This window comes from Salvelinus alpinus, chromosome 4 (genome assembly GCF_045679555.1).
Source record: "Salvelinus alpinus chromosome 4, SLU_Salpinus.1, whole genome shotgun sequence".
Classification (NCBI taxonomy): domain Eukaryota; kingdom Metazoa; phylum Chordata; class Actinopteri; order Salmoniformes; family Salmonidae; genus Salvelinus; species Salvelinus alpinus.
Window position 1 is genome coordinate 35,070,558 of NC_092089.1, and position 26,336 is coordinate 35,096,893.

The 26,336-nt window shown below is 44.6% G+C and overlaps 2 protein-coding genes across 2 annotated transcripts; one reads left to right on the forward strand and one right to left on the reverse strand.

Moving 5' to 3' along the window:
* Nucleotides 1-1,419: 1,419 nt before the first annotated feature.
* On the reverse strand, nt 1,420-9,350 carry LOC139573400 (chromobox protein homolog 5-like). Its single transcript, XM_071396791.1, has 2 exons — nt 9,229-9,350; nt 1,420-2,102 (listed from the first exon to the last, which is right to left on the reverse strand). Exons 1-2 carry the CDS (start codon nt 9,242-9,244, stop codon nt 1,867-1,869), a joined length of 252 nt encoding a protein of 83 aa, XP_071252892.1. The 5' UTR covers nt 9,245-9,350; the 3' UTR covers nt 1,420-1,866.
* Nucleotides 9,351-19,515: 10,165 nt separating this feature from the next.
* LOC139573401 (zinc-binding protein A33-like) lies at nt 19,516-24,931 on the forward strand. The gene is made up of 6 exons (XM_071396793.1): nt 19,516-20,227; nt 22,486-22,581; nt 23,028-23,258; nt 23,450-23,472; nt 23,550-23,668; nt 23,857-24,931. The coding sequence occupies exons 1-6, from the start codon at nt 19,802-19,804 to the stop codon at nt 24,393-24,395; spliced, it is 1,434 nt and encodes a 477-aa protein (XP_071252894.1). The 5' UTR covers nt 19,516-19,801; the 3' UTR covers nt 24,396-24,931.
* Nucleotides 24,932-26,336: the final 1,405 nt, after the last annotated feature.

Consider the following 26,336-nt stretch of genomic DNA (forward strand, 5'->3'; position numbering starts at 1 on the left):
TCCCTCTAGTGGTGTGGGGGCTGTGCTTTGGTAAAGTGGGTGGGGTTATATCCTGCCTGTTTGGCCCTGTCCGGGGGTATCATCGGATGGGGCCACAGTGTCTCCTGACCCCTCCTGTCTCAGCCTCCAGTATTTATGCTGCAGTAGTTTATGTGTCGGGGGGCTAGGGTCAGTCTGTTATATCTGGAGTACTTCTCCTGTCTTATCCGGTGTCCTGTGTGAATTTAAGTATGCTCTCTCTAATTCTCTCTTTCTCTCTTTCTTTCTTTCTCTCTCTCGGAGGACCTGAACCCTAGGACCATGCCTCAGGACTACCTGGCATAATGACTTCTTAATGACTTCTTGCCCAGTCCACCTGGCCGTGCTGCTGCTCCAGTTTCAACTGTTCTGCCTGCGGCTATGGAACCCTGACCTGTTCACCGGACGTGCTACCTGTCTCAGACCTGCTGTTTTCAACTCTCTAGAGACAGCAGGAGCGGTAGAGATACTCTCAATGATCAGCTATGAAAAGCCAACTGACATTTACTCCTGAGGTTCTGACTTGTTGCACCCTCGACAACTACTGTGATTATTATTATTTGACCATGCTGGTCATTTATGAACATTTGAACATCTTGGCAATGTTCTGTTATAATCTCCACCCGGCACAGCCAGAAGAGGACTGGCCACCCCTCATAGCCTGGTTCCTCTCTAGGTTTCTTCCTAGGTTTTGGCCTTTCTAGGGAGTTTTTCCTAGCCACCGTGCTTCTACACCTGCATTGCTTGTTGTTTGGGGTTTTAGGCTGAGTTTCTGTACAGCACTTTGAGATATCAGCTGATCTAAGAAGGGCTATATAAATACATTTGATTTGATTTGATCTTCAAAATATTCTTATGCCCCCTAGACCATTTTAAAAATAAATATACTTAAAATATATTTTTGGAAAACAATAGAAAACATGAAAAAATAGACAGAATAAAAACATTAGCGGTAAGCATAAAATCATTCACATTAAACACCTTGCATTCCTATAAAACACAAAGGGCATATTTTACTTGCCGTTGCAATAAGAAATAGATTTCACACAAAGTTATAGAAAAGAGGTATTAACAGATGTGATACCACATCTGAGAGAGCATGGTTCGTTACAGCACCGAGGACAGTTTCCACAGACACATTGACCACAATCATGAGGCTTGGTGTTATGATGAAGACTCTTATGATACCCACCACATTCTTGTGAACACCACTGACACCCATCTCCAAAAGGACACGGTTGATGAATTTTATGATATCCCCTATCATTTCAAACATCTTTCACTTGTCTGCAAGACAATAATATTCAATCGTCCTATTGTCAAGAACTGGTTGTCAGGACCCGGTGCGAGAAACAGTCACTAATAATCGTCAGAACCCAGAAGATGAGGCAGACACAGCAGTACTAGAGATGGTGGTTTAATTAAAGAACAAAATCTTCAGGCAAAGAAACTAAATCCACAATGTCCAAAAATAAAGCCAAAAGGCACAAAATGGAAATCCTCCAAAATACAAAAGAAACTCCACAAAGTGGTAAAAAACAGCAGGGAAAAACAAACCTCAAAAGACTACTCAAATAATACACAAGAACTAAACCAGAGAACCTCTGGAAAATCCAACAAGAGAAATATCTGAATAAAACAAGGCTTGGGCTGGGGCTGGGTGTTAACTTACAAACACTGAGCAAGGAACTGAGGAACACACAGGGTTTAAATACTAACAAGGGAATGACCTACAGGTGCAAACAATAATAAGAGCAAGAAAAACAAAAGGTACAAAAAAGGTGCAATGGGGACATCTAGTGACCAAAACCCGAACAGTCTTGGCCAAAACCTGACAGAATCCCCCTCCTAGGAACGGCTCCTGACGTTCCTACCAGCCTTCTCAGGGTGGAGGGTCCTGAACTGACGAATGAGGTCAGGGTCCAGTATGTCCTTGGCAGGAACCCAGGAGCGCTCCTCGGGACCGTAGCCTTCCCAGTCCACCAGATACTGCCAGGACCGCTGCACCCGGCGGGAATCCAGTATCCGGTGGACGGTATAAGCCGACTGGCCACCGATGACACGGGGCGGAGGGGGAGGTCTGCCTGCCGGGATAAGGGGAGAAAAAACAACAGGTTTTAATAAAGAAATGTGAAATGTTGGATTGATCTTAAGGGATCTGGGTAAGTGCAGGCGAAAAGTAACGGGATTGACTCTCCTGGCAATCTTAAAGGGACCGATGAACCTCTGGGACAGCTTGCGAGACTCCACCCGTAGTGGTAAATTCTTAGTTGAGAGCCATACTCTCTGGCCGTGGTACAGGGTAGGACCGGGACGGCGACGTCTGTTGGCTTGTCGTTGGTACTGCTGAGAGGAACGCAGAAGATTAAGACGTGCCTTCTTCCACGTAAGCCGACAGCGTCTGATGAACCTCGAGGCTGAAGGCACTCTGACTTCTGCCTCCTGGTCCGGAAACAATAGAGGCGCATAGCCAAACTGACACTCATGCGGGGATATACCAGTGGAGGAGGAGCACAAGGTGTTGTGCGCGTACTCGGCCCAAACAATGAATGATGACCATGTGGACGGGTTGTTGGAAACCATGCATCTGAGGGTGGTTTCCAGCTCCTGATTCATCCTCTCAGTTTGGCCATTGGACTCCGGATGGTACCCTGAAGATAAACTGGCCGTGGCCCCTACGAGTTGGCAGAAGGCCTTCCAAAACCTTGAGGCGAACTGGGGACCTCTGTCGGAAACCATATCTTGCGGAATCCCAAAGACTCGGAACACATGGTTAATCACCAACTCAGCTGTTTCCTTGGCAGAAGGTAATTTGGTCAAGGGAACAAACCTGGCCGCCTTAGAAAACCTGTCGATGATGACTAGGATCGTAGTATTACCATGGAACGGAGGAAGGCCAGTAATAAAGTCCAACGAGATATGGGACCAGGGTCGGTGGGGAATAGATAGAGGGTGAAGGAGTCCTTGAGGGCGGAGGTGAGAAGATTTGCCCTGGCAGCACACGGAACAGGCCTTGACGAAAGTGGCAACGTCTTCTTTTATGGTGGGCCACCAGAACTTACGCTGGATGAACTCCAAGGTGCGACCTACGCCCGGGTGACAGGTGAGGCGAGAGGAGTGCCCCCACAGAAGGACTTGGGACCTTGCTGCCTTGGGAACAAACAACTGATTAGCAGGACCTCCTCCAGGGCCCGGTTCGATGGCTTGAGCTTGTTTCACGGTATCCTCCACTTGCCACGAGATCGGAGCCACGATCTTAGCGGCCGGAAGGACAGTCATGTCAGTATCTTCTCGAATGGCAGGAGAGTAGATTCGTGACAAGGCGTCCGGTTTGAGATTCTTCGACCCGGGTCTATAGGTGAGGATAAACTGAAATCGGCTGAAGAAAAGAGACCATCGAGCTTGTCTGGAGTTCAACCGCTTCGCCTGCTGGATATACTCCAGATTTTTGTGGTCCGTAAGCACTTGAAACGGTTGAGAAGCCCCCTCGAGCCAGTGTCTCCATTCCTTCAATGCCATCTTAACCGCTAGGAGTTCACGATCCCCCACATCGTAATTCCTCTCGGCCGGGGTAAGCCGGTGAGAGAAGAAGGCGCAAGGATGAAGCTTCTTGTCTTCACCCCTCTGAGACAGGACAGCTCCAACCCCAACCTCTGATGCGTCTACCTCCACCACAAAAGGTTCATCCGCCGTTGGTAGTGTCAGGATGGGAGCAGAGAGGATGCGCTGCTTGAGTCCTTGGAAGGCCGTCTCAGCTTCTCTTCCCCACAGAAACCTTGTGTTGCCACCCTTGGTTACAGCTGAGAGAGGGGCTGCCACCGAGCTGAAGTTCTTGATGAACTTGCGGTAAAAGTTGGTGAAGCCCAGGAAACGCTGAACTTCCTTAACGGACTTGGGGGTGGGCCAATCCGCTACCGCCCCTACCTTCTTGGGGTCCATCTGGACTCGACCGGGTTCCACTATAAATCCCAGGAATTGTACTCGAGAGGAATGGAATTCACACTTTTCCGGCTTAACGTACAAATGGCTGTCTAGGAGGTGTTTGAGCACTTGTCTGACATGCTTAGTGTGTTCTTGAAGGGAGCTCGAAAAGATGAGGATGTCATCCAAGTAAACAAACACGAAGATGTTAAGCATATCCCTAAGCACATCGTTTATGAGCGCTTGGAACACAGCCGGAGCGTTGGTCAGGCCGAAGGGCATCACCGAGTATTCGTAGTGACCAGTAGGCGTGTTGAAAGCGGTCTTCCACTCGTCCCCGGGTTTGATCCGCACAAGATGGTATGCGTTCCGCAGGTCAAGCTTAGCGAAGACAACTGCTTCCTGGAGCAGCTCAAAGGCTGTGGCCATAAGGGGTAGCGGGTAGCGGTTACGGACGGTTATGGCATTGAGTCCCCGGTAGTCGATGCAAGGTCGTAATCCACCGTCTTTCTTGGCCACAAAGAAAAACCCTGCTCCCGCCGGCGAGGTAGATGGACGCATGAGGCCTGCTGCCAGAGCGTCCTTGATGTAGGTATCCATAGCAGCTCGTTCGGGAGGAGAAAGGGAAAAGATCCGACCCCTGGGAGGGCAGGTCCCCGGAAACAGGTCGATGGTGCAATCGTAAGGTCTATGGGGTGGTAGTTTGGTGGCCCTCTGTTTGCTAAATACCAGTTTGAGGTCATGGTAACACTCGGGAACTCGGGACAGGTCGATGGATTCTAGAGACTCGGAAGGGGAACTCGGGGAACTCGGGAAGATACAAGTGGCTTGGCACGTAGGACCCCACTGCTTGATAGTGCCCACAGACCAGTCGATGTGAGGGTTATGGCTGTGAAGCCAGGGATAACCAAGGACGAGAGGGAACTCGGAACAGGAGATCAGATGAAAGTTCATCACTTCCTGGTGTTGGGAAACTGAAAGTCGCAAGGGGGTAGTGGCACGAGTAACAAGTCCAGATCCCAAAGGGCTTCTATCCAACGTAGTAACCCTTATGGGGTCACTCAGAGGTTCAGAAGGAACGCCATTCTCTTTCGCCCAGACCCCATCCATGAAGTTACCTGCGGCTCCAGAGTCTACCAAGGCTTGAAGAGAAAACTCGTGGTCGTCCCAGGAAAGGGTAACTGGAATGAGCAGGCGGGAGTTGGATGGATGGGAGGAGGTTATGTTTCCCGTTACAGTCCTCCCAGGCCTGCACGGGAGAGTGCGTTTCCCTGGAGCCCGGGACACGTGGAGCGGAAATGGCCCGGTTTGCCGCAATATAGACAGCATCGCTCCCTCATCCGGCGGTCTCTCTCAGCCTGGGAGATGCGTCCAACCTGCATGGGTTCTGGTGGAGCCAGCGAGGATAAAGGTGGAGACTCGGAGCTGGAACCGATAGGAGCTAGGGTGAGCGGTCTACGGTTTAGTTCTCTCTCTCTCAGACGCTGGTCTATGCGTGAAGCCAACTTGATAAGGGACTCGAGGTTGTCCGGTGGTTCCCGAGTGGCCAGTTCATATTGGATGGTGTCAGAAAGACCCTTCAAAAAACACACTGTGAGCGCCTCGTTGTTCCAGCCACTTGCTGCTGCCACAGTGCGGAACTGGATGGCATAGTCCGTCACGCTGCGCCGACCTTGGCGGAGAGTCAGGAGCTGTTTGGCTGAGTCAGGGCCGTTGGTAGGACCTTGAAACACTCGCTTGAATTCTTCAGCAAAGGTAGAGTAGCTGGCACAGCAGGGACTTTGGGCATCCCACACAGCAGTAGCCCAGGCTAGGGCTTTTCCCGACAGCAGGGTGATGATATATGCTATCTTGGACCGGTCGGTGGGAAACGACGATGGTTGCAGCTCAAAGGAGAGAGAACATTGGGTGAAAAACCCCTTACAAACACTCGGATCCCCTGAGAACCGTTGGGGAGGCGGTAGACGAGGTTCAGCCAGGGGGTTAACTGCCAGGGGCACTTGAATCTGATGAACTGGAGCAGAAGCGGTTGCCGGGGAAAGTCGATCCGAAATCTGCTTTATGGAAGTCAGCATCTCTGACAGAAGTTGAGAATGTCTAGCCATTAAGGCCTCTTGCTGAACCAGAGCAGCTTCGTGGCGTTGGACAGTCCCCTCGTGGTGGGACAGCATGGAAAAAAGATCCTGGGTACTGGCTGCCTCTGGGTTCATTATAATGGCTCAGTGTTTCTGTCAGGACCCGGTGCGAGAAACAGTCACTAATAATCGTCAGAACCCAGAAGATGAGGCAGACACAGCAGTACTAGAGATGGTGGTTTAATTAAAGAACAAAATCTTCAGGCAAAGAAACTAAATCCACAATGTCCAAAAATAAAGCCAAAAGGCACAAAATGGAAATCCTCCAAAATACAAAAGAAACTCCACAAAGTGGTAAAAAACAGCAGGGAAAAACAAACCTCAAAAGACTACTCAAATAATACACAAGAACTAAACCAGAGAACCTCTGGAAAATCCAACAAGAGAAATATCTGAATAAAACAAGGCTTGGGCTGGGGCTGGGTGCTAACTTACAAACACTGAGCAAGGAACTGAGGAACACACAGGGTTTAAATACTAACAAGGGAATGACCTACAGGTGCAAACAATAATAAGAGCAAGAAAAACAAAAGGTACAAAAAAGGTGCAATGGGGACATCTAGTGACCAAAACCCGAACAGTCTTGGCCAAAACCTGACACTGGTGGAACTGAGTCAGGTTTGTAGGCCTCCTTGCTCGCACACACTTTTTCAGTTCTGCCCACAAATCTTCTATAGGATTGAGGTCAGGGCTTTGTGATGGCCACTCCAATACCTTGACTTTGTTGTCCTTAAGCCATTTTGCCACAACTTTGGAAGTATGTTTGGGGTCATTGTCCATTTGGAAGATCCATTTGCGACCAAGCTTTAACTTCCTGACTGATGTCTTGAGATGTTGCTTCAAAATATCCACATAACTTTCCTTCCTCATGAAGCCATCTATTTTGTGAAGTGCACCAGTCCCTCCTGCAAATAAGCACCCCCACAACATGATGCTGCCACCCCGTGCTTCACGGTTGGGATGTGGTTCTTCGGCTTGCAAGCCTCCCCCTTTTCCCTCCAAACATAACAATGGTCATCATGGCCAAACAGTTCTATATTTGTTTCATCAGACCAGAAGACATTTCTCCAAAAAGTAAGATCTTTTCCCCATGTGCAGTTGCAAACCGTAGTCTGGCTTTTTTTATGGCGGTTTTGGAGCAGTGGCTTCTTCCTTGCTGAGCAGCCTTTCAGGTTATGTCGATATAGGACTCATTTTTACTGTGGATATAGATACTTTTGTACCTGTTTCCTCCAGCATCTTCACAAGGTCCTTTGCTGTTGTTCTGGGATTGATTTGCACTTTTCGCACCAAAGTACGTTCATCTCTAGGAGAGCAAACGCGTCTCCTTCCTGAGCGGTATGGCGGCTGCGTGGTCCCATGGTGTTTATACTTGCATACTATTGTTTGTACAGATGAATGTGGTACCTTCAGGCATTTGGAAATTGCTCCCAAGGATGAACCAGACTTGTGGAGGTCTACAATTTTTTTTCTGAGGTCTTGACTGATTTCTTTTGATTTTCCCATGATGTCAAGCAAAGTGGCACTGAGTTTGAAGGTAGGCCTTGAAATACATCTACAGGTACACCTCCAATTAACTCAAACGATGTCAATTAGCCTATCAGAAGCTTCTAAAGCCATGATATCATTTTCTGGAATATTCCAAGCTGTTAAAGGCACTGTCAACTTAGTGTATGCAAACTTCTGACCCACTGGAATTGTGATGCAGTGAATTATAAGTGAAATAATCTGTCTGTAAACAATTGTTGGACAAATTACTTGTGTCATGCACAAAGTAGATGTCCTAACCGACTTGCCAAAACTATAGTTTGTTAACAAGAAATTGGTGGAGTGGTTGAAAAATTTGTTTTAATGACTCCAACCTAAGTGTATGTAAACTTCCGACTTCAACTGTATATAACCCCTTTTAAGGACTCAAACCTATTATCTACTAGAACACAAATTGTTTCTGCAGGGCCTGTTAGTTTACCTCCACGGTATCCAGCAAACTCTGCTGCTGAGCCAGAGAGAGCTTCTTAAATTTCTGCATTAGCATTGTCTTTGTGGCTGTTGTCTTGATTCCATTTTCCCTTAGACGGACCCTACTTCTCCTGGCCACTTCTCATAAAATCACGTTTTCTTTTCCGACATTCTCGTTACCAGTGAACAGAAATCCCGCAATAATGACATACACCAGGCTCCTTTTTTGCTGAACGAATAATGTTGTTGGTTTCACTCTGATCCTGCACAACTCTGATACCCACGTCTCGTGGATGCTTAAAAGTTTTTGACCATTCATCAAATTGCTTTGGAGATACTGATTTATGTGTGATTACTGTCACTAGAGGTTTATCTTTACTACCTTTTACAGCCTGTGTTCTGTTTTGCCTAAGACATCGTTCGTCTCTGCTGTCAGTATCCGTTGACTCAAAGCCAGGCAGTACTGACCAGATGCTTGAAACCTGATCTGTCTTGCACAACTCAATGTGAGGATATATAGAGGGAACAGAGAGGCTACAGGTGGGGGTCACGTCTGACTTTTTCACCCATGTCTCCTCCTCTACTTTGCAATGGTTCTTTATATCACTGGACGGTGAGTTTAAAATCTGTTTCATGTTCACATCCGGAAGAGCTGTTCCTCCCTTTTCCAGAGTGCTTTTCTCACTTAACAATGACATTACATTAACGTCAAAAGTTGTATAATGTATATCTCTATGTTTATATATTTATTTAACCCCAATATACATATATATTTATGTAACCACTTTTGTGGACTCAAATCTCTATTATCTTCTAGAACACAAATTATTTCTGTAGGGCCTGGTTACCCATAAAACTTATGTTCACTTCAAAGCTTGTTGAATGCTTTAAAGGCTTACATTTACCGCATGTGTAAAAATTGCTACTCAACTAGCAACTCACTTCTATGCTATAAGAAGGTTTCACAAAAACAGAGGCCTCAAACCTTTTAATAGCGGACTCAAACCCCTATAATAGAGAAAGGACTCAAACCTTTTAATAGAGGACTTGAACCCCTAACCGAGCAAACAAAGAACTAAACTCTGTAATAGAAAAAAGGACTTGAACCCTTGTACATCACAGATACATATCACTCATTGCATGCACTATTTTAACCTGATTTGGTTATTTTAAAAGGATATTGGTCTAGACTCACCCAGCAATTCTGCCATCAATCAAGAGATTAAGAGTTGACTTCCCAAAGTGAGTTGCGGGCAGCCTTCTCTCTTTCCTCTGGATCAACACACAGTTGCTAAGTTTCCTTGTCATAGATGTTATGCTGGGAGGTACAGTAGATTTTCATTCCCCCTGTCCTCAGCTTTTCTCCACAGAACAAAGAAACAGGATGCCACTTATAACCCCCCACCCTAGCCTGGGGTTGACCAATCAGAAGTCCTTGCAGTACAACTGGGCCAAAGGACAAATAACAAGAAACAGACACCTCACAAGTCCTCAACTGGCAGCTTCATTAAATAGTACCCGCAAAACACCAGTCTCAACGTCAACAGGGAAGAGGCGACTCCGGGATGCTGGCCTTCTAGACAGAGTTCCTCTGTCCAGTGTTTGTGTTCTTTTGCCCATCTTAATCTTTTATTTTTATTGGCCAGTCTGATATATGGCTTTTTCTTTGCAACTCTGCCTAGAAGGCCAGCATCCCGGACTCGCCTCTTCACTGTTGACTTTGAGACTGGTGTTTTGCGGGTATTATTTAATGAAGCTGCCAGTTGAGGAATTGTGAGGCGTCTGTTTCTCAAACTACACACTCTAATGTACTTGTCCTCTTGCTCAGTTGTGCACCGGAGCCTCCCACTACTCTTTTTATTCTGGTTAGAGACAGTTGGCGCTGTTCTGTGAGGGAGTAGTACACAAAGTTGTACGAAATCTTCAGTTTCTTGGCAATTTCTCACATGGAATAGCCTTCATTTCTCAGAACAAGAATAGACTGACAAGTTTCAGAAGAAAGTTATTTGTTTCTGGCCATCTTGAGCCTGTAATCGAACCCACAAATGCTGATGCTCCAGATACTCAACTAGTCTAAAGAAGGCCAGTTTTTTTGCTTCTTTAATCAGAACAACAGTTTTCAGCTGTGCTAACATAATTGCAAAAGGGTTTTCTAAAGGTCAATTAGCCTTTTAAAATGACAATCTTGGATTAGCTAACACAACGTGCCATTGGAACACAGGAGTGATGGTTGCTAATAATGGGCCTCTGTACGCCTATGTAGATATTCCATTAAAAAACAGCCGTTTCCAGCTACAATAGTAATTTACAACATTAACAATGTCTACACTGTATTTCTGATCAATTTGATGTTATTTTAACGGTAGTGCACTGGGCCTTTGCTAGTCCTTTATTAGCTGACCGGATATAGCCATCTGTAGCTCATGCAAAACATGTTTTCTTGTGCCTATGCTATGCCTACACTCCCACCTGTTCACTGAGCTCCTCTGATACTGGCTGCCTCATCATCCCTCACACCAGCCTCCACTCCATTGGAGACCGGGCTTTTAGCCAACTCTGGAACTCCCTCTCCATGTGAGAGCCTCACATTCCATACACATATTCAAATCCTACACTCTTAGAAAAAAATGGTTCTTCGGCTGTCCCCATAGGAGAGTCCTTTTTGGTTCCAGGTAGAACTTTTGGGTTCCATGTAGAACCCTCTAGAGAAAGGGTTTTATATGGAACCCAATAGGGTTCTACCTGAAACCAAAAGTGTTCTACCTGGAATCAAAAAGGGTTATCCTAGTCTGTCATCATGTTTAGTGTTCTCCATGGTTAGTCTGTCATCATGTTTAGTGTTCTCCATGGTTAGTCTGTCATCATGTTTAGTGTTCTCCCTGGTTAGTCTGTCATCATGTTTAGTGTTCTCCCTGGTTAGTCTGTCATTATGTTTAGTGTTCTCCATGGTTAGTCTGTCATCATGTTTAGTGTTCTCCATGGTTAGTCTGTCCTCATGTTTAGTGTTCTCCATGGTTAGTCTGTCATCATGTTTAGTGTTCTCACTGGTTAGTCTGTCATCATGTTTAGTGTTCTCCATGGTTAGTCTGTCATCATGTTTAGTGTTCTCCATGGTTAGTCTGTCATCATGTTTAGTGTTCTCCATGGTTAGTCTGTCCTCATGTTTAGTGTTCTCCATGGTTAGTCTGTCATCATGTTTAGTGTTCTCACTGGTTAGTCTGTCATCATGTTTAGTGTTCTCCATGGTTAGTCTGTCATCATGTTTAGTGTTCTCCATGGTTAGTCTGTCATCATGTTTAGTGTTCTCCATGGTTAGTCTGTCCTCATGTTTAGTGTTCTCCATGGTTAGTCTGTCATCATGTTTAGTGTTCTCCATGGTTAGTCTGTCATAATGTTTAGTGTTCTCCATGGTTAGTCTGTCATCATGTTTAGTGTTCTCCATGGTTAGTCTGTCATCATGTTTAGTGTTCTCCATGGTTAGTCTGTCATCATGTTTAGTGTTCTCCATGGTTAGTCTGTCATCATGTTTAGTGTTCTCCATGGTTAGTCTGTCATCATGTTTAGTGTTCTCCATGGTTAGTCTGTCATAATGTTTAGTGTTCTCCATGGTTAGTCTGTCATCATGTTTAGTGTTCTCCCTGGTTAGTCTGTCATCATGTTTAGTGTTCTCCCTGGTTAGTCTGTCATCATGTTTAGTGTTCTCCATTGTTAGTCTGTCATCATGTTTAGTGTTCTCAATGGTTAGTCTGTCATCATGTTTAGTGTTCTCCATGGTTAGTCTGTCGTCATGTTTAGTGTTCTCCCTGGTTAGTCTGTCATCATGTTTAGTGTTCTCCCTGGTTAGTCTGTCATCATGTTTAGTGTTCTCCATTGTTAGTCTGTCATCATGTTTAGTGTTCTCCATGGTTAGTCTGTCATCATGTTTAGTGTTCTCCATGGTTAGTCTGTCATCATGTTTAGTGTTCTCCATGGTTAGTCTGTCATCATGTTTAGTGTTCTCCATGGTTAGTCTGTCATAATGTTTAGTGTTCTCCATGGTTAGTCTGTCATCATGTTTAGTGTTCTCCCTGGTTAGTCTGTCATCATGTTTAGTGTTCTCCCTGGTTAGTCTGTCATCATGTTTAGTGTTCTCCATTGTTAGTCTGTCATCATGTTTAGTGTTCTCAATGGTTAGTCTGTCATCATGTTTAGTGTTCTCCATGGTTAGTCTGTCGTCATGTTTAGTGTTCTCAATGGTTAGTCTACTTTTATATACTGACTTATTTTGTGTGATTGTATTGCTTTTTATCCTGCTGATTTTCTTGTGTATGTAAAGTGACTGAGTGTTGTGAAAAACAATGAAAATAAAATTCATTATTATTATTATTCTTCATGTCAAAGATGAGTCATAAGGGCACCTCTCTCTCTCTCCCCCCTTAGTTCACTCGGAACCACTGTGCCGCTTAAAACCCTAAACTTGCACCTCTTCCTCCCCCTTTCTTTCCACTGCCGCCTGCCTGCCTGCCTGTCGTCTATCTTTCTCGTTTCACCAAAAACCGTGATATTAGGTTCTCAAAACATATCAAAAAGGCAATTGTTTCAAAAAGGCAGTTGTTACACATGTAACAAGTTTGACTGAGTGCACTACTTCCACATGGTACAGGAACTGAAAAATAGTAAAAAGGAAACTCTTTTATAGATGTTGTTGTTCCAGGAACTGGTACCACAAAACACATGAGCTGTGATTATAGTTCACTATGGTGCTTGAGCAGCAAACAACCCGTATCAATGACAACACAAATATTAGGACTGAATTTGACCGAGTTGAAAAGGTTATTTAATATATTCTTAGTGTTTTCAAATTGGTATACACACCAACTTATTTTTCTGAGAAAAATAATACTGAATCTATTTTAAAACCAGAGTTTTACCATTTGCACTGAAGATATGACTTTGAATAGGTCTCTCGTAAAACCACTCTTTCCTCCCTCATCTCTCGATGTTTCTGTTTGGTGGAAGAAATGGGGTCACCACAGCACACTACACAGCCAGACGCTAACCTGACACACTGACACAGTCAGACACAGCTGGAATCAAAGGGGATGACAAGCTCTATCTAGGTATGAAACTATATCAATACCTACAAATGTGTTATTTGCACACATGTCTACAGTTACTTATCATTCCAGTCATCTGTAATCATCTGAACCCTGTTTAATCTGGCACAGGAGCTGATATCCTTGCTATCAATTCTATTCTGAATAATTGCTTCATTATCAGAGTAATTATGCCTATGTCTCCAATCATCAATTTGACACAGTTGTACACCCACAGACATGGTGTGTATGTGTGTGTTTGGCCACTGGGGTGTAGGTTGTGCTCTGCTGTAGCCTTTGTGTGACAGAGATAAGTTTGTAGCGTCTACAACGGATCCATACAGATACATTTCTATATATGGTCTGATCTAGATGTGTGTGTTGAGGATGTTGTAGCATGTGATCCCTATAGTGTGTGTGTTTGTGAGTGTGTATGTGGTACCGACTTATAACCTTTTCACATTGTTTGTTTCACTTTTGTCGGTTTCCTGTGTCTCTTTGCCTGAGGCCTTTTAAGCTTAAAGCGATGGTTTCATATTTGGGCTCCTGAGTGGTGAAGTGGTCTAAGGCACTGCATTGCAGTGCAAGAGGTGTCACTCCAGTCCCTGGTTTGAGTCTAGGCTGTATCACATCTGGCTGTGATTGGGAGTCTCATAGGGTGGTGCACAATTGGCCCAGGGTAGGCCATCATTGTAAATTAGAATTTGTTATTAACTGACCTGCCTAGTTAAAATACTAGTGTTACTCAGTGCTTGACTTGGGCAGGAGCTTACTGCTGCCTCAAATGTTCTACAGCTTGAGTTCCGGTTCCTCTTATAAAATATTAATTCAAAAGTATTGTGGTGCACCTGCTCCCAAATATAAACAGTACCGGCACCTACAGTGCCTTGCAAATATATTTATCCCCCCTTGGCGTTTTTCCTATTTTGTTGCATTACAACCTGTAATTTAAATTGATTTTTATTTGGATTTCATGTAATGGACATACACAAAATAGTCAAAATTGTTGAAGTGAAATGAAAACAATAACTTCTTTCAAAAAAATGTTTTGAAAGAAAACGGAAAAGTGGTGCATGCATATGTATTCACTCCCTTTGCCATGAAGCCCCTAAATAAGATCTGGTGCAACCAATTACCTTCAGAAGTCACATAATTAGTTAAATAAAGTCCACCTGTGTGCAATCTAAGTATCACATGATCTGTCACATGATCTCAGTATATATACACCTGTTCTGAAAGGCCCCAGAGTCTGCAACACCACTAAGCAAGGGGCACAACCAAGCAAGAGGCACTATAAAGACCAAGAAGCTCTCCAAATAGGTCAGGGACAAAGTTGTGGAGAAGTACAGATCAGGGTTGGGTAATAAAAAAAGATCAGAAACTTTGAACATCCCACGGAGCACCATTAAATCCATTATTAAAAAATGGAAAGAATATGGCACCACAACAAACCTGCCAAGAGAGGGCCGCCCACCAAAACTCAGGCAAGAAGGGCATTAATCAGAGAGGCAACAAAGAGACCAAAGAAAACTCTGAAGGACCTGCAAAACTCCACAGTGGAGATTGGAGTATATGTCCATAGGACTGCTTTAAGCCATACACTCCACAGAGCTGGGCTTTACGGAAGAGTGTCCAGAAAAAAATAAGCAAAGATGTTTGGTGTTTGCCAAAAGGCATGTGGGAGATTCCCCAAAAATATGGAAGAAGGTACTCTAGTCAAATAAGACTAAGCTTGAGCTTTCTTGCCATCAAGAAAAATGCTATGCCTGGTGCAAACCCAACACCTCTCATCACCCCGAGAACATCATCCCCACAGTGAAGCATGGTGGTGGCAGCATCATGCTGTGGGGATGTTTTTCATTGGCAGGGACTGGGAAACTGGTCGGAATGATGGATGGCGCTAAATACAGGGAAATTCTTGAGGGAAACCTGTTTCAGTCTTGAGATTTGAGACTGGGAAAGAGGTTCACCTTCCAGCAGGACAATGACCCTAAGCATACTGCTAAGCAACACTCGGGTGGTTTAAGGGGAAACATTTAAATGTCTTGGAATGGCCTAGTCAAAGCCCAGACCTCAATCCAATTGACAATCTGTGGTATGACTTAAAGATTGCTGTACACCAGGGGAACCCATCCAACTTGAAGGAGCTGGAGCAGTTTTGCCTTGAAGACTGGGCAAAAATCCCAGTGGCTAGATGTGCCAAGCTTATAGAGACATACCCCAAGAGACTTGCAGCTGTAATTGCTGCAAAAGGTGGCTCTACAAAGTCTTGACTTTGGGAGGGTGAATAGTTATGCACGCTCAAGTTTTCTGTTTTTCTGTCTTATTTCTTGTTTGTTTCACAATAAAAAATATTTTACATCTTCAAAGTGGTAGGCATGTTGTGTAACTCAAATGATACAAACCCCCCAAAATCCATTTTAATTCCAGGTTGTAAGACAACAAAACAGGTCAAATGCCAAGGGGGTGAATACTTTTGCAAGCCACTGTATTTCAGTCAAGCACTGCTATTACTATCAATGATGTCATATTGTGTCTATGGCTACTACTCACAGACCACAAGGGGTGGGAGTTAGCCTAGTCGTTAAGTGTGTTGGGCCAGTAACTGAAAGGTTGCTGGTTCAAATCCCCAAGCTGACTGGGAGAAAAATCTGTCTCTGCACTTGAACAAGGAGATTAACCCTAATGGCACCTGTAAGCCATTCTGGATAACAGTGTCTGCTAAAATGCAAATGAGATTCAGTGCTGAAATGGTGGCCAATCAGATCCTATTAGCAACATATAAAACCAGTATTACCTGTAGAATGTGTCTAAGCTTGACTGATTTCCATGGTGTTGGACACGCAGAGTGGGGACATGGAGAGACTCATCCAGCAGATGAAGATAATTTCCATTCCCATAATGTGGAACTCAGGTCTTACTGTCACTGATTTGTAATGCAAATATACTTATAAAAATGATATCATGTGTATTTCATTTTTTTGCATTTAGAAATATTTGATACTGGAAAAATTATTTCACAATTTCATTACATAAATGTGATTCATAAATCACAAACAATGGTAAAACTCTCATGAGCAATTATGAACATAATTTATCAAATGTTTGGGCTCCCTCTGTTGGAGAGAAGATATTGATCATGAACATATACAGTGGGGAGAACAAGTATTTGATACACTGCCGATTTTGCAGGTTTTCCTACTTACAAAGCATGTAGAGGTCTGTCATTTTTATCATAGGTACACTTCAACTGTGAGAGACGGAATCTAAAACAAAAATCCAGAAAATCACATTGTATGATTTTTAAGTGATTAATTTGCATTTTATTGCATGACATAAGTATTTGATCACCTACCAACCAGTAAGAATTCCGGCTCTCACAGACCTGTTAGTTTTTCTTTAAGAAGCCCTCCTGTTCTCCACTCATTACCTGTATTAACTGCACCTGTTTGAACTCGTTACCTGTATAAAAGACACCTGTCCACACACTCAATCAAACAGACTCCAACCTCTCCACAATGGCCAAGACCAGAGAGCTGTGTAAGGACATCAGGGATAAATTGTAGACCTGTACAAGGCTGGGATGGGCTACAGGACAATAGCCAAGCAGCTTGGTGAGAAGGCAACAACTGTTGGCACAATTATTAGAAAATGGAAGAAGTTCAAGATGACGGTCAATCACCCTCGGTCTGGGGCTCCATGCAAGATCTCACCTCGTGGGGCATCAATGATCATGAGGAATGTGAGGGATCAGCCCAGAACTACACGGCAGGACCTGGTCAATGACCTGAAGAGAGCTGGGACCACAGTCTCAAAGAAAACCATTAGTAACACACTACGCCGTCATGGATTAAAATCCTGCAGCGCACGCAAGGTCCCCCTGCTCAAGCCAGCGCATGTCCAGGCCCGTCTGAAGTTTGCCAATGACCATCTGGATGATCCAGAGGAGGAATGGGAGAAGGTCATGTGGTCTGATGAGACAAAAATAGAGCTTTTTGCTCTAAACTCCACTCGCCGTGTTTGGAGGAATAGAAGGATGAGTACAACCCCAAGAACACCATCCCAACCGTGAAGCATGGAGGTGGAAACATCATTTTTGGGGATGCTTTTCTGCAAAGGGGACAGGACGACTGCACCGTATTGAGGGGAGGATGGATGGGGCCATGTATCGCGAGATCTTGACCAACAACCTCCTTCCCTCAGTAAGAGCATTGAAGATGGGTCGTGGCTGGGTCTTCCAGCATGACAACGACCTGAAACACACAGCCAGGGCAACTAAGGAGTGGCTCCGTAAGAAGCATCTCAAGGTCCTGGAGTGGCCTAGCCAGTCTCCAGACCTGAACCCAATAGAAAATCTTTGGAGGGAGCCGAAAGTCCGTATTGCCCAGCGACAGCCCCGAAACCTGAAGGATCTGGAGAAGGTCTGTATGGAGGAGTGGGCCAAAATCCCTGCTGCAGTGTGTGCAAACCTGGTCAAGAACTACAGGAAACGTATGATCTCTGTAATTGCAAACTAAGGTTTCTGTACCAAATATTCAGTTCTGCTTTTCTGATGTATCAAATACTTATGTCATGCAATAAAATGCAAATTAATTACTTAAAAATCATACAATGTGATTTTCTGGATTTTTGTTTTAGATTCCGTCTCTCACAGTTGAAGTGTACCTATGATAAAAATTACAGACCTCTACATGCTTTGTAAGTAGGAAAACCTGCAAAATTGTCAGTGTATCAAATACTTGTTCTCCCCACTATATGTAGTCTATTTCTAGGCCTAAATCCATTTCGGAGGATTTCATGGATTGATCATAAACATACATGTAGTCTATTTCTAGGCCTAAATCCATGTCGGAGGATTTCATGGATTGGGGGAAAGGGGGGAGACAGCAATGACAGGAGCAATTTACCTGCTGGCACAATGTATAAAATGAAATGCATCTTGACACAGCATTCAATCATGTATACTTTACTTTGCATTACTTGTACCCATTCAATAGCAACGTGTATAATACATGGTTGTACACCCTAAGCTCCGCTAGGGACCGTTGTGCAGTGAGCTTGAGTCGGTTAAAAATGGCAGACAAAATGGAGATGGTTTGTTAAAGAAGAATGGTAGAAAGTGTAAGCAGAGTGAGCTGAAGACAGGAGGAGAAATGGAAGTGAATGAGGACAAAGTATCGGAGGTGGTAGGTGTGGTAAAGTTCTCTGAGCCAGAGGCTTGCACCGAGGATCAGAATAGAGATGAGTCTGTGGCAGTAGGAGTAAAGTTTTTGGAAAAAGTGGACCCTTGCCTTTTGGCTGATCCATTTGTGGTTTCAGGGTGGGTGAAAACAGATTTGGGTGCTGTGAAATCGGTGAGGGTAACCAAAAGTGGTCTTGTGATAATTGTTTGTGTTTCTGCTGGTCAGGTGGAAAAGGCGCTCCGAGTTAAACGAATGGTCTCAAGAAAAGGACACCATTGAAAGGAGTGATTACTGGGGTAGCAGTAAATGTAAAAGTTGCCCAACTGAAGGGGAAGATTCCCGAGGTTTTTGATGCTCTTCGTTTGGTGCGACACAGACAGGGTGGCGTGAGTGGTGAAACAGAAGAGTCATTGTCTGTTCTTTTGAGTTTTGATGTTGAGTCTTTGTCTGACAAAGTGATGTTAGGATATGTAAGTTATCCTGCACGAGCTTTTGTGCTGAATACATTACGTTGTTACAGGTGTCAAGCTTATGGGCATGTGTCAGCAGTGTGTAGGAGGGAGGTTACTAGATGTGAGAAGTGTGCAGAAGGGCATGAGACAAAGGAATGTGTAGTATTGTGGAAAGTAGTGGTATGTGTTAGTTGTAGTGGTGTCTATGGGGCTGAGGACTAGAAATGTCCCGTGCAAGAGAGGCAGGTTGAGGTTTCCAGGGTTAGAGTAGTGCAGAAGTTGTCATATGCTGAGGCAGGGAAGAAAGTAGAGGAAGATGGGTCAAGGGGGAGGGATCCTGAGAGGAGTGGTGTCAGTAGTAGATCTGTACCAGTACAGAGGGATAAACCAACAAGTGATGTTTCAGTAAGATTGGATTTTTATAATTTATAGCAATGGAATGTAAGTCACAGAAAATTGAGGTTGTGGTGGCAACTGCAGAGAGGTATTTGGGTGTGCGAGACTTGACATCAGAAGAGTTACAGGGTGTGTTAAGTGGTGGTGTCCCATCCTTTCAGGTTGTTGGCCTGAGGTAGGACTAAATAGATTTAAATAGTGGAGTAGGGTGGTGTTATTTTTGTATTATTATAATTTTATTGGAGAGTGTAGTGTTAGATGGTAGGGTATTTGTTTATTTATAATTTTTTTCATGGAAAGTATAAGGGAGTTGTACTCCAGTCTAGTAGGTGGCGGTAATGCAACATTTATTGGATGGCAACCGCCTTTAAACCTCATCGAAGAAGAACGTTGCGCACAATACACACACCCACTCCATTGAGGAAGGAAGGTTACAGTTAGAACTGTAAGCGATGGCTCTCCAAAAAGGCACATTTTACCTGTTTACAAACTGAAGTTTTGTGTTGGCGTCAACAAATCTACAAACAATAAAGGTAAACTGTCAAACAGAACGGAAGAGTGTCTCTGGACAACTGTCAGCGTAGAAAAAGGAGCATTTTGAAGAAAGCGAAAGTAAACTTTACGCGTTTTCAGAAGGGCCCTGCATTGCCGACAGCGACACCATGGCTGAATGTGATTGGAATGAGGAGATGTCAGAGGGTCCATTCCTCCTTCAGGAAGATCTGACCTGTCCGGTGTGTAAAGATCTTTACCGGGAGCCCGTGCTTCTTTCATGCAGCCACAGCTTCTGCAAGGAGTGCTTGGAGCAAAGCCGAAAGATGGGGCAGAGGTGTCCGGTGTGCAGGAAGAGCTGTGACGGGGAGCAACCAATCTCCAACCGGGCGCTGATGGCCGCTACCGAGTCCTTTCAGAAGGAGAAGCGCTGGCGGGGACCGAACGCAATCAATAATGTGCCTCTTTGTAACCTGCACCGGTTGGAGCTTCAACTTTACTGCGTAAAGGACGAGGAGCCCGTGTGCGTTGACTGTGTCACTCTACATCGGACTCACGAGCTGCTGCCACTCAACAAGGGGGCGCCGTTGTGTAAGGTAAGTGAGGAGATTCGATTATCTGGGCCGGGTTTCACAGGTGAGATGAGTTTGCATTGGGTGAAAAGTGATTGCATTCGTTTTGGAACCGGTTTGACTCCGAGGCTTGAGCCAGGTGCCCGGCTCTGGCCGACGGCGAAGTAGGCCAAAAAAGTGACAGGTTAAGAACGTGGAGTAATTAATAGAATACTGTGTTTTAACATGCAAATTGATTGCGTTTAATAGCGCTTTATCTGCCTTCCCAATGAAAACTCGTTTGAAAATTAGAAAATTTTATTTTATGGAAAATATATGTTGTATGTTTCTGAACGATGCACCATGCTGCCTTGTTGACATGACCAAGCGCTGCAGATAACTGTTCATTTGAGAAGGGCGCTCCTCCCTCACCGCTTTTGCCCTTGATAGGTGGTTTGAAGTCAGATACAAATCTGATTCCTGGCCATGCGACTTGTATGAACTGCAGTGGCTAGCCAAAAAGTTCGATCATCTTATCCTTTGAGGATTTAAGCATGATTTTGAACATTCAAAGCAACTGGGAAACGTCCATGGCAGGGCTTTTTTCTTCAGGCCTTTTTCTTCTTCAAGATTGTTTTGGCAGACTATATCCGAAAGGTGTATTGTCGCCACCTGCTGGGTGGGATAGAACTGAGAACGAAAATAAATAGTAATAATGAAAAATAAATCACTCATACTATTCTTAAAAAACATAACAAAAGTCTATGTACTCCTTCACTTAGTCAAAATGTACTCAGAACCCTACACAGGTTCTAGGGCCTGAGAGGGGGATGCATCTTCAGACATTATTTCCCTGCAATGTCTCAGATGTGAAATCCTGGAGTTATAAGAACCTTTTAGCCGCTTTCACAATTATTTCCAGTTTCCTAGATTTTTTTGTTTTTTTACCCTGTACAATTAATCACCTGCGCAATGAACGCAACAAAATCAACATTCTTCACGATTAGTGTTTCAGGATCTCTCAATTGACTGACATTCACAGACTGATGGGCATCCACTGCCATATCTTCATCATCTCTACTCGCTGCTTCGACAGTTTTCACTGACTCTGCATAGGAGACCTTCTCAGCAGCCCTGATCCTTCCTTCTTCAACCTCCTCCATCCTAACAGGGCACTCAGGGAACTCTGGGATGTGATTCCCATCACAATGGCAACATGGTGCATCCTCAGACTCTTCAACAACGATATTCTGTTTGCAAACACTTGACACATGGCCAAACTTTTTACATTTTTGACATTGAAGTTGCTTTTGTACATGAACTCGCCCCACATATCTCATATATCCCAGCTTTACATGGGTTTGGAGAAATTATTCATCGAACATCAATAACACAGAAAGGCTTTCCTCCTTTTCATTCACCGTGCGGGTTAAGCAACGTGCATCAACAATTCCTGGCATGTTAATCTTAAACCATGAAGCCTCAATATCCATAGAGACGCCAGATATGACACCTTTTATTGGTGACCTACTCCGATAATCATAGCATTCCACTTTGTGCGTCGATAATTTGTGCATTCTCCTTTTGTTCCTTTGACACACATGAAATCAACATCATACCACTCCTGGTCACTCTGACTCCACTTCTCCCAATGCATCCTTCACCATCTTTGTGACCAAATGGGTTTCCCCAAAAAAATCCTTGCTCATGAATCGCACTCCAACAAGGAATGAGGCATTATCATACCGAGGCTTATCTTGATTTACAACTAATCCTTTTGGCTCCATTCTTAGATATTTCAGTATTCCAATCATTTCCTCTGTCTTCACTCGCACTAACAGAATCAAGCATTGCTTCTGGTTCCGCCATTGCTCTCCCTCCCCAAGTTAGTGCTTACAACAATAAAACTTTCCCGGCAGGCATTTTTGTCACCTTAGCTTGCTATATAACTTCTGAGTGATAGGAACCACAAGCACCACCACCAATCAGCCTACACCATTGTGGACACACCTGTTGTTACTATGACAACTAGCATAGCAATGTCAGCTAATGACTGCTGTCTGAACACACACATCTAATTTGGTCACTTGTAACTTGGTGTTTGAACAATCAGTATTCCAAAACAGATTTGAGTATTTAAGGCATGCAGTGTGAACAAAGCTTTATTGTCCTTTAGTCAACACCCAATAGCTTAGGACCTTTAACAATACTGAAAATAAGTTGCTGTATGTTTTTATTATCTGGTAGTCACTAGATCACAAACTAATATGCATATTAATTGTGTTTTATGTGTTCTATTGCAGGAAGAACTGACCATTAAAGTCAACATATTGGAGGAGAAAGTGGAGACTTTCAAGAGAATGAAAAAGAAATACTCTAACACAGTTGATTTCATGAAGGTACTATAATACTGTATCTGCTTGACCTGCTGACATCTACACTGTAGGGCCTATCCATGACCATGACTAATGGTGAAGGTTTTGTGTAAGATAATGTGATTTGTTAGAGCTCTTTGATGCCCTCACTAGTTCTATCCAGACGTGTGTAGCCTATCCAGAGCCCAACAGTTTGATGTTCATCATTGTTCTGTAATGAGATATGTGAACCAACCTGTTTGACTGGTAGGGACAGACTGAGATTCCTTGAGCCTCCAGAAAGAATTGGAAATAACAAAATAGTTGACTGTAGATCAAACCTAGGGCCTGCAGTCCTGATAAGGAAAGCCTCTAGAGGAAACTATAATTATAGCCTATAGATGAGTAATGTTGTGTGAGATATGAATTGCAAGAGGTATGTCAGTATCATTACAAAATGGCACTCTTCCTCCAACCTCTCTCGTACCCAGATCCAGACAGAGCAGGCAGAGAAGCAGATCAAGGCAGAGTTTGAGAGGCTCCGTCAGGTGCTGTGTGTAGAGGAGGCTGCCAGGCTGAAGGCCCTGGCAGACGAGGAGGAGGACAAGAGATCCAGTATGGAAGACAGGATCAGCTCCTTGACCCGTGACATCGCTGCCCTCACTAAGCTGGTCCAAACAGTAAAGCGGGAGATGGGGGCGGAGGATTTAACCTTCTTGCAGGTAGGCAGAAGGGGTCTCCCTCATGGGGGGGGGGGGGTCATGGGTCTCCCTCTCTCTCGTGGGGTGGGGGTCACCCTCTCTTATCCTAACTGTACATTGTCACTATGCATGACAGTGAGACATTTTTGAATGCAAACATTTGTCAATCTTATTCACAATGAACTAATGGGTTCAATTGTGTTGTTTTTCAGAACTTCCAAGCCTTAAAGAAAAAGTAAGTACAGTAACATCCTATCAGTTGCCCAACAGTTGGTCATCTTGGTCATCTTCTATGATGTCATGTTTTCACAGAGCCCAGTGGCCTCGTGAAGACCCCCAGAATCCCTCAGATGCTCTCCTGAACATGGCCAAACACGTGGGCTCTCTGGGCCACAACATTTGGAAGAGCATGCAGGCTCACGTCACATGCAGTGAGTACATGTACTGAAGGGTTAGGGTTCTAGCTTGCTACATAAGTTATGACACACAATAAAATGGGTGTGGATGGCTATATAATGTGTAAGGGGTCAATGTTTTGAATGATGGAGGAAACACTTTAGGCAACAGTTACGCTTCAATCCTAATGTTTTGTAACACGTCTCCCTCTCTCTCTCTCCAGTCCCAGTGGTGATGGACCCTAACACAGCCTCTCCCTGGCTTTCCATGTCCCCAGACCTGGCCAGCGTACGGGACAGCCCAGAGCGCCAGTCCCTCCCGGACAACCCTGAGCGCTTCGACCCCTGTGTCTTTGTCCTTGGAGCTGAGGGCTTCCGCTCCGGCAAGCACCGCTGGGAGGTCCATGTGGGAGACAACCCAAAGTGGATCCTGGGAATCTGTAAGGAGTCTGTGGCTCGCAAGAGGAAGTTCACCGTGTCCACAGACAGGGGCGTGTGGACCATCGGGCTGAGCAAAGGGGTGTACAACGCCCTGACTGGCAAACGCACAGTGCTGGTCGTGGAGAGTCGGCCAGAGAGGGTCCGGGTCAAGCTAAACATGGATAAGGGGGAGGTGTCATTTTGGGACGCAGGCAACGGTGGGAAGCACCTGTGCACCTTCACACACAAGTTTACAGAGAGAGTGTTCCCCATATTTGGTCCTGGGCTCCACACCACCCCGATGGAGGTTAACCCGGCCAAGGTGACCATTCATACTGCGTGACAGGGCAGTGTGACAGTCACTACAGCTTGCTAAGTGTCTGGTTCAATAGCCGATGAGCAGTCGTAGTACTCGCTTGGATAGACGTCACATGTTATGGTCAGAAGGTAGCCTAATATGTGCACTTGAATAGATGGCGCATTCCACTGTTTCAGCTGTCAGGTGTGGTTGTATTCTAGTGGTTTTACTGTGGCTATAGATTTGCGTTGAGGTTTGGATCAAGGCTTTTTGTATGGTCACAATCATCTTTGAAATTGTGCCATAGCAGTATTCCTATGCTTTCCATAGGATGTACATAATGCAGGCATTTATTACATGAGGGATTTTTTTGGACCCTGATTCTTTAACTGGTATGTTTAGATTGCTGAGCTATTATACATAGGGATTTTCTAGGACTAGAGGGGTTCCAGTGGTAAGAATGTATTTTCTGTCATTTTACTGCGTTCTGAGATTTATTGATATGTTTACTGATTTAATTATGTTTCTGTATGGAATTTTGCGAAAAATAACTAATAAAATGTTGTCACATGCGCCAATTACAACTGTGCCGAACACGGGGAAATGCTTACTTACCATCCCTACCCAACAATAGAGTTTAAAAATCTAAATAAAATAGTAACATGAGAAATAAAATAATATACACAAGATGGGAGCTATATACAGGGAGAACCAGTACCAGATCAATGTGCAGAGGTATTCGAGGTAGATATGTACATGAAGGCAAGGTAAAGTGACTAGGCATCAGGATAGATAAGAGTCAAATAAAGAACAGAGCAGCAGCAGTAAAGGTGTGTGTGTGATGTAGTGAATGTGTGGGAGTGCAAATATATGGTTTGTGTGTATACACATACATGCATACAGTGCAGTCGGATTCAGTATTCAGACCCCTTGATTTTTTCCCCCCACATTTTGTTACGTTACAGCCTTTATTCTAAAATTGATTCAATTGTTTTTTCCCCTCAATCTACACACAATACCCCATAATGACAAAGCATAAACAGGTCTGTATACATTTAAAAAAAAAATAATAATATCACATTTACATTAGTATTTAGGCCCTTTACTCAGTACTTTGTTGAAGTAACTTTGGCAGCGATTACAGCCTTGCGTCTCCTTGGGTATGACGCTACAATTTTGGCACACCTCTATTTGGGGAGTTTCTCCCATTCTTCTCTGCAGATCCTCTGAAGCTCTGTCAGGCTGGATGGGGAGCGTCGCTGCACAGCTATTTTCAGGTCTCCAGAGATGTTTGATCGGGTTCAAGTCCGGGCTCTGGCTGGGCCACTCAAGGACATTCAGAGACTTGTTCTGAAACCACTCCTGCATTGTCTTGGCTGTGTGATTAGGTTCGTTGTCCTGTTGGAAAGTGAACCTTCGCCCCAGTCAGGTCCTGAGCGCTCTGGAGCAGGTTTTCATCAACGATCTCTCTGTACTTTTCTCTGTTGATCTTTCCCTCGTACCTGATTAGTCTCCCAGTCCCTTCCTCTGAAAAACATCCCCACAGCATGGTGCTGCCACCACCAAGCTTCACTGTTAGTGTAACGGATGTGAAATGGCTAGCTAGTTAGTGGTGGTGCGCGCTAATAGCGTTTCAATCGGTTACGTCACTCGCTTTGAGACCTTGAAGTAGTGGTTCCCCTTGCTCTGCAGGGGCCGCGGCCTTTGTGGAGCGATGGATAACGATGCTTCGTGGGCGACCGTTGTTGATGTGTGCAGAGGGTCCCTGGTTCGCGCCCGGGTCGGGGCGAGGGGACGGTCTAAAGTTATACTGTTACATTGGTGCCGTGACCCGGATCACTGGTTGCTGCGGAAAAGGAGGAGGTCGAAAGGGGGGTGAGTGTAACGGATGTGAAATGGCTAGCTAGTTAGCGGTGGTGCGCGCTAATAGCGTTTCAATCGGTTACGTCACTCTCTTTGAGACCTTGAAGTAGTGGTTCCCCTTGC